The sequence below is a fragment of the Ahaetulla prasina genome, chromosome 1 (genome assembly GCF_028640845.1).
Source record: "Ahaetulla prasina isolate Xishuangbanna chromosome 1, ASM2864084v1, whole genome shotgun sequence".
Taxonomy (NCBI): Eukaryota; Metazoa; Chordata; class Lepidosauria; order Squamata; family Colubridae; genus Ahaetulla; species Ahaetulla prasina.
In genome coordinates, this window is record NC_080539.1 from 157,224,121 (window position 1) to 157,232,366 (window position 8,246).

The 8,246-nt window shown below is 45.8% G+C and overlaps 1 protein-coding gene across 2 annotated transcripts; it reads left to right on the top strand.

The window, feature by feature from the left end:
* The first annotated feature begins 221 nt into the window (after positions 1–221).
* On the top strand, positions 222–6,829 carry MYCN (MYCN proto-oncogene, bHLH transcription factor). Of its 2 annotated transcripts, none has more exons than XM_058178828.1 (3): positions 222–462; positions 2,418–3,336; positions 5,299–6,829. In XM_058178828.1, exons 2-3 carry the CDS (start codon positions 2,523–2,525, stop codon positions 5,898–5,900), a joined length of 1,416 nt encoding a protein of 471 aa, XP_058034811.1. In that variant the 5' UTR covers positions 222–462; positions 2,418–2,522; the 3' UTR covers positions 5,901–6,829. The 2 variants fall into 2 exon arrangements, with proteins under 2 accessions (XP_058034811.1, XP_058034821.1); XM_058178838.1 differs by lacking the exon at positions 222–462 and adding an exon at positions 2,003–2,217.
* The last annotated feature ends 1,417 nt before the right edge of the window (positions 6,830–8,246 follow it).

Genomic DNA, 8,246 nt, shown 5'->3' on the forward strand with positions numbered 1-8,246 from the left:
CTCTACGCCTCCTTCCCAAGAATAAAGAGGCAGTAGCAAAAAAAAGGGGGGGGGATTTTGGCGCCAAATGCCTGGCACCTCCCCTGGCTCTGGTCTATGGAAATCAGGGAGGTGGGGTTAAGTTTCTTTCGCTCGCTCGATCGCTCGCCCCCACCCCTACCCACCCCCACTTTTTTTTTTCCCCTCCTCGGGTGTGTCAGGAATTTTTTTTTTTTTTGTTAATAATATACAAGAGGTTCGAACCCCACTTAGTGACAGTCATCTGTCTGCAAGCGCAGGGGTGAATGCAGCGGGTTTTCAACACTGGCCGGGGGAAGGGGGGGGAGCGGCGATTGGGCTGCTGGCGCTCTTTAAAGTCCTAGATTGGAGACGACCATCTGCATTAATTCAAGCCCCTTCTGCTCTTCTCCCCGCGGCCGCCCCTCTGCCTTGCAACAACCGCCGCCAGCCGCCAACCGGGAGGTAAGAAGACAAGGGGGAATTCGTGCAACGTAACCTTTGGGGAAAAGAAAGCAAATTTGGGGAGGGGGGAGCGGACCTGAGAGAGAGAGGGAGAAAAAAGGAGGACCGGGGAGATCGGTGCCACCCTCGGGATAGAAAAGGAAGCATTTGCGATCCGCGTTTTTGCTCGGGTTTCATTCATCAGAAGCCAATGGAGTAAGAGCCGCTTCCCGCCGCCTCCCCCCCCCCGCCCTTGGTCCCCGATGTTGCTGCGGTCGGGGGAAGCTTTCTTGCATCTGCCCAGATGTTTTCAGCGCCTTTACGCGGCTGCTCTCCGCTCTCCGCCCGCCCCCCCCCACACCCCCAATGTCTTGCTAGCAAATTAATACGGCTTTTGGGAACGGGAGAGTTAAGCAATACCGTACAATAGTGAGAGTGATCGGGCGGGAGGGGGGCGGGGCAGGCGAGCGAGAGCAGCTGGGATCGCGGCTGCTGTTTGGGGAAGATTTTTTGTCCGCGCGCCCGCCCGCCCGACCGCGCGCGCGCCTGTATGTTTGTGTATGTATCCCCGCGCGCGCGTTTTCTCCATGGGGGTGGGGGGGGGAAGAAGAGAAAACGCTTTTTAAAAAATAATAATAATAATTGTTGGTTGTTTTTAATTGCTCAGCGAGGGTTACGACCGTTTTCCCCGTAAAATGTCCCAAAAGCTCGCTTCTTTTCATGCCCTTCGCCGGTTTGGGTCTTCACCATCCTTCTCCGTTTTGTCTCCTTTGGCGCGACTGGCCCTAAGCAAAAGTTGCCCAGACTTCGAGGCTTTGCAACGGAACTACGCGCGATCCTGAGGCTTGAGAGGGGAGAGGCGAGGTGGCTCGCCGACGAAGCCGGCCGGTTGTAGTAGTCTCCTTTTGAAGTACAGCTGGGTGGTTTCGGGACGGTGAACAATGGGAAGAAGACGGGAGAAATCGCAGCCTTCCTCCTCCTCCTTTTTTTGTGTGTGGAAAAAGTAACGCCGTGTCTCTGTGTGTGTGTGTGTGTAAAAGAGCAACGCGGACGCCCCCTTTTCCTTTTTCATCCCTGGGGGGGGGCATCCTCTTTTCCTCCCACCCTCCCCACTTCCGCGTGTAATTTTGTGCGTGTGCATGTGCCCGCGGACCAAAAAAAACAAAACAAAACAAACCGCCCCATTATCATCATCATCATCTTTCCAGGTATCTTATAAAAGGTGTTTTTGTTTTTGTTTTTACCCGGGTCCGGGTGAGTGGCGGGGTGCGCGTGTGTGAATTTCCTTCTGTTGCATAATGCTGCTTGGCTGGGTGACTTCCTTTCTCCCCCCCCCCCCACACACACCCACCCTCTTTCTCCCCCCACCCCCACCCCCCTTCCTCCTATCTCTGCGTGTGTGGGTTTCTGGAAGCGCTCTGGCGAATGAATGGAATGGCAATTTGCAAAGTAGCCCTGAGCGCCTCTCCCCCTCCCTGGTTTTTTTTTTTTTTTAAACATCCGCCGCCGTCCTCCTTTTCCCTCTCCTGCATAGACTACAGATGACAAAAGGAGGAAGAAAACTTCCTCTTACTTTGCTGCTTTGGAATAGCCAGCAGGCGTTTTTTTTTTTCTGCAGGGCAAATGCTGGAGGAATATTTTGCTGCTGGGTCTGGGAAGGCTCCGAAACCCCACTTTAAGAAGGGGGTGTGGAGGCTTCTGCCTTCCTTGCTGAATGGTCCTTGTTAAAGATTTTATTTTTTTTTTGCCCCCCAGCATTTTCTTTCTTAGAAAAGAGTAAGTAAGCAAGCCATAGGATGTGGGTAATGTTTCTTTATGTGGGCTTAAGACTCTTTCATTGAAATGTTGATTGGTCTGGTTTCAAAAAGAAAAGAAACCCAGGCTTATGATGATGGGATCTGCGCTGAGGAGGTGTATCTTTTCTGCCTTTTAAATCTAATTTGTATTTTTTTTTCCCCCTTCCTGCTTAATTTCAGGTTCTGCTAGGAAGGGGTGTCTTTCCTCGCCCGGTAGGAAGCAAACATTTCTCTCTTCGGTTGTCATATCCTAATTAAGGATCCCGACGGAAGCAACCAGCGGAGATGCCAGGGATGGTCAGTAAAAATTCCGATCTCGAATTCGACTCTTTGCAGCCCTGCTTCTATCCGGACGAAGATGATTTTTATTTATGCGGTCCTGACTCTGCTCCTCCGGGGGAGGATATCTGGAAAAAGTTTGAGCTACTGCCTACGCCTCCACTGTCTCCCAGCCCGGCGGGTCTGCAGGAGAACCCCCCAGGAGGAGCCCCCGTGACATGGGGAGGAACGGCTCTAGGCGGATACCGAACCAGCGACCCTCTGGACTGGGCATCTGAGTTGCTGCTGCTGCCCCCCGAAGCTGACCTGTGGGGCAGTGGTGATGGAGGAGACTCCTTTGAGATGGGTTTGGGAGAAAGCAGCAACCTCAACGCCATCATTATTCAGGACTGTATGTGGAGCGGCTTTGGGACCAGTGATAAGCTGGAAAGGGCAGTCCCCGAGAAGCCACAGACTAAAGGAGGAACAGCTGGAGCGCTTGCCCCAGCTGGCTCTGCCATCCCCCCAGCTGCCCTCCCCTCCAAAACCAGCCCTGGAAACAATAGCGGCAGCCAAGCAGAGCTCAACAATTCAGTGTCGGAGTGTGTGGATCCAGCCGTGGTTTTCCCTTTCCCCTTTAAGAAGCGAGATCCCCCAGCCCCGGTCTCCTCGGGAGGAGGAGGAGGAGGAGTGGCAGGGGCCCGGGTGAGCATGAACTGCAGCAGCGGTGGCTTTGCTCAAGGGGTGGCCACCCCTGCACCCCGAAGCAACCACCACCCAAGTATAACTAGTGACAGCCGGGCCAACAACAGTTCGGGAGACGACACACTCAGTGATTCTGGTAAATAACCACATCCTTTGTTATGTGTGGGTGCAGGGAGGAGGTTTCATGAGGACTCATAGACCAATACAATTTCCCTTTAAAAAAAAAAAGCATAGTAGGTGGGATTTCGGTGGACACTTTACGTCTTTTCCAACGAAGGTGGCAGCAGGAAATTGGTGGCCTAAGAGACACCATCAGATGTTGTTTCCAGGGACCTTACGGAATAAGGGGACAGCATGCTTGTTTTTACTCTGCCATTCCTTTCTGTAGCCAGATTAAACTGAGCTTTCACTACAATTCTACACCTACAAACAAGTATGGTGCAGCATCCACCAAAGAGCGCAGAGGTTTCAGGGTGGGTTTGACAACTGAATCTAAAAGGAGGGAAGGAAGTTGGTGGCTGCTGTTTGCAGAGGGAATGATCCACTGCAGAACAGCAAATTTTATTAGAGGCAGATTTAAGGCAGCACTGGGACAGATGTGGGCAAGGAAGGAAACTGTTGTTAACCAAATAAGATGCTTCTATGGGTTTAAAATGCTGGTAGGGTAAAACTGAGCCAACATTAATGAAGTAAGCCCTCCAGCTGAGAGCTGGGCAGAGGCAGAACACGTAATGCAACTGCACTGATTTGATAAGGAGATGATGTAGATTATAGTCCAGTTGTGTTTTTGAAAATAGCCCCAAAAGTTCAAAACTAGCAGAAGCCCTAGGCTTTTCATGAGTGCCTTTCATTAGATCCCTCCTAGATGTATTGCAGAACGTCGCCAGTAGATGGCAGTATGTTTTTCTCTCCTGGCTGAGTAGCTATCAGAAAAAGTTTACTTATGGGATTCTCCCAGCATTTTGTCCTTTACAAGACATTTGAATGTTGACGATGGATGGATGAAATCTATTTTAAAAACCTACAGCACCAGTATGTTAAGCACCACACAACTATTAACTGCATTTATTATTGTTGTTGTCCAAAATTGTACTTTCTTTGAGTATTGGACAAAACAGGCTTCTTTCAGCAAAAATGACTTCTGCTTGGTTGACTTTCCAATTTAATAAGATTTCGAAAGAAACGCTCTGTAAATTATATGAGGCTTTTAGGAGGCTTGGGGAATTTAAATGGAACAAAATATAGCATGCTGGCTTTAAATTCAGCAAAATGCTTATAATCTCAAGGGGTGGAATGGAAAGGAGAATCCAGTGTGACAATAAACAGTTTCTTGTCTGTAAATGAGAGGAGCCATATGACCATAATCATAAACTTGACGATCAGCCTCCTGTTTCAAAAGATTCACTGCCTCCTTCAAGTCTGAGGTTTGACAGCTTTCAGCAAGAAGGCTTCCTCCTGACAGCTGTCTTCTTGGCAATAAACCAGAACTTTGGCTTAAAGGGACCGAACAACTGGGACCACTCTGCATTTTCAGAGAGAACAATTGCTTAGTTTTCTAGTCCTTTTTTCAAAGAAATGGAATGGGTCCCAGGAGAGGTTTCATGTCTCTCTCTCTCCCCCCCCTCCCTCTCCCCCCCCATCTCTCTGTGTATGAGAGAGAGAGAATAAGTATGTGTGAACGAGAAGGTTTGTTAACTTTTTCATATAATATAATGAATGCCTTATATATCTGCCTTCTGAATCGATTTTGTCCGAGCAGTTCAATTCAATAGAACAATTCCATAAAATTCAGATTAAGGGGTTTCCTTTCTCTTTACTCCCTTTTTATCCTATAACCAGTTGAGTTGTAATTTTATTTACTTAATTGGCCTGAATATCTTTCTGGTCTCCAACTATGTTTCCTTTACTGATAGCTTGATGGCATATGCATGGGATCTGTGGCTTGAGCATGCAAATCCTATTCTGTATCTGGAAGTTGCCCTTCCTGCTTTAACATTTCTAAGAGTTTCTCTATTGGCCTTTGCTAATTAATGCAGAATGTCTTAAGTATGCTTCTCTAGAGTTGTAATGCCTTGACTTTTTGTCTTTCCAATAAAAGATGAAGACGAGGAAGAAGAGGATGAGGAGGAGGAAATCGACGTGGTCACTGTGGAAAAGAGGCGCTCTTCCTCCTACAAAGCCATCACCACCCTGACCATTGCAATGCGTCCCAAGAACGGCATTCCCTTTGCCTCGATGAGAACTCAGCCCAATGAAGTCATCTTAAAGCGCTGTGCCCCAATCCACCAGCAGCACAACTACGCTGCGCCTTCCCCTTATATCGAGAGGGAAGATGTGCCTCCGCCCAAAAAGCTAAAAAACGAAGCAGCACCTCGTCCAGCAAAGCCCGTGACCCAACCAAAGCCCAAGAGCTCCAGCCCTCGCAATTCGGATTCAGAAGACAGCGAGCGCCGACGCAACCACAACATTTTGGAACGGCAACGGCGTAACGATCTGAGGTCGAGTTTTCTGACATTAAGGGACCACGTGCCCGAACTGGTGAAAAACGAGAAGGCCGCCAAAGTGGTCATCTTGAAAAAAGCCACTGAGTATGTCCATTCCCTGCAGGCTGAGGAGCACAAGTTGTTGTTGGAAAAGGAAAAACTCCAAATCAGGCAACAGCAGTTGATAAAAAAATTAGAACATATGCAGACTTGCTAACGTGGGGGCTGAAAACAAAAACAAACAAACACCTGACCTTTATATATTTGTCTGATCTGGACAGCTATTGCCACTTTGCACATTTTTGATTCCTTAAAGAGAGCTATGTTTTTTTGACGTTAAGAATGTTGGTTTTATTTTCAATCCCGTCTCTTGTGTAGATGACACCACCTTGTTACCTGAAGGGGAGATCAGATGGATGTCCTTCCTTCTCTGGAATGGAAGAGATTGCCAAACCACGGTGGAATGGCTTCCTGTGTTTCATCTTGGAACCGTCGGTGTTCTTGCAATGTTGTGAGCGTTGGGACTTGCTTATGACATCCAGTTGAGTTGGAAACATTCATTCCATTTTAATGGTGCTTATGTTTTACAGGTGTTACGGGGGCAAAACCATGTTATACCCAGGGGGAAGGGAACCGCCTGTGTAAATACCATATACACGTTTGCCTTTTGTACACGTCTTGGGTTATGAGAGGTGACTTTTGCTACCAATATTAGACTGGAAGTTCATACCTAAGTACTGTAATACCTCAATGTTTGAGGAGCATGTTTTTGTATACAAATATATTGTTAATCTCTGTTATGTACTGTACTAATTCTTACACTGCCTGTATACTTTAGTATGATGCTGATACATAACTAAATTTGATACTTATATTTTCGTATGAAAATGGTTGTGGAAAGTTTTGAGTAGATATTACTTTATCACTTTTTTGGACTAAGAAAACTTTTGTAAAGAAATTTACTATATATGCCTTTTTTTCCTAGCCTGTTTCTTCCAGTTAATGTATTTGTTAATGTTTGTTGCATAGAACTGGGTAATTGCAAAGTTCTGTGTTTAATTTCTTCCAACGATGTACATTTAGTGCTGCATCTTTATAGCACTTTGAAATACCTCATGTTTATGAAAATAAATAGCAATTAAATGATATGCTACTTATTTCTGAAAATCTTTATGACAGAAGATTTCCTATATTATTTTTATTGCTTCATTTATGGCAAATAATACCTATATGAATGCAAAAGATGTTCCTTAAGGGCATTGCCCTATATTCAATTTCTGTCTCTCTGTCTATCTTATTTGTCTCCATCTATCCATCTATTTACCTACCTACCTACCTGTCATCTACCTATTTGTCATCTATCTTATCTATCTGATTTTGGATTAAGTCCAATATAAGAAATTGGCTTTGGCTTAATATACAAAGATTGGGGGGGGGATCATTTGATTGGTCCCAATCAAGGAAAAATCCAGCAATGAATTTTTTTTTCCTTTAATGTGTTGTGCCCCAGTATTCATTATGTTCAATGAATTCCAAGTTGACCTAGAGACGGCCAGGTCGTCTTGCACTTCAAGTTTATAAATGTTAAAAAAGGGTTTTGCTAAAGTAGTTTCTCTGCATACACAACCAAAAAAGTTCGCCCTATGACACATCAGCCAGTGTGATAGGTCACTATGTTTCTAGGCAAAGCTCATCTGCTCCTTGGAAGTTCTGTTCCTCAAAAGATCCTCTGCAAAATGCACGAACCTGTCATCTGAAGCAGCACTTTCATAGGAGCAAGCTTTTGCACTTGTTAGCGTTGTACAGCTTTTTTTTTTTCCTATCATGGTCATAGCACTGATATAAGAATAACAACCACAACACAGCTGAATATTACAAGATCTGAGCTGCAAAAGTCTTGACTAGCCACTAGATGGCAACAAAGAGTTAAGAGTTTTCAGTGTCTTTATTGCCATCTAGTGGTCCTATAGAGTTTTGGTAGCTGTACTGTAAAACTACAGTACACCTATGGTTGAAAGGACTGTGCTCTTCTTCCTACGTCAGCTGAACAAAAAGGTATCTAGCGCTATTCTATTGGCAGTTCCACAATCCTTCAAAGAGCTTTCCATGGCTCATTATCTGAAAGCTGCTAATTTACCCTCGCTCTCTTATTTTTTGGTATCTCAAATCGTGGATAATAGAAATTTGTCCCCATTCCAATGACTGAAACCATGCCTCGTTCTTATAAATCCTGTCCTTTCATAGAATCTAGTTAACCCCCTTGCTCAAGCCGGAGTCTTACACTATCCAAAAGAATGAGCAATTACTCACTCTTTGAATTGGAATAATTATAAGGAGCTGTGTAGCCTGTATCAAATGAACTATAGTTACCATAATTTCTATTTGCCACATGTGGTGAGGGGTGGTTGCATGTCTGGTTCTGGTTTTAAGGCATGTTAGGGTTTGCTGTAATCACAGTTTGTTCAATTAAGGTAACAACAAACTGGCTGAGTTCAGACACATACCTGTGATGGCGAACCTATGGCACGTGTGTCTGAAGTAGCACGCGGAGTCATGTTGCCTG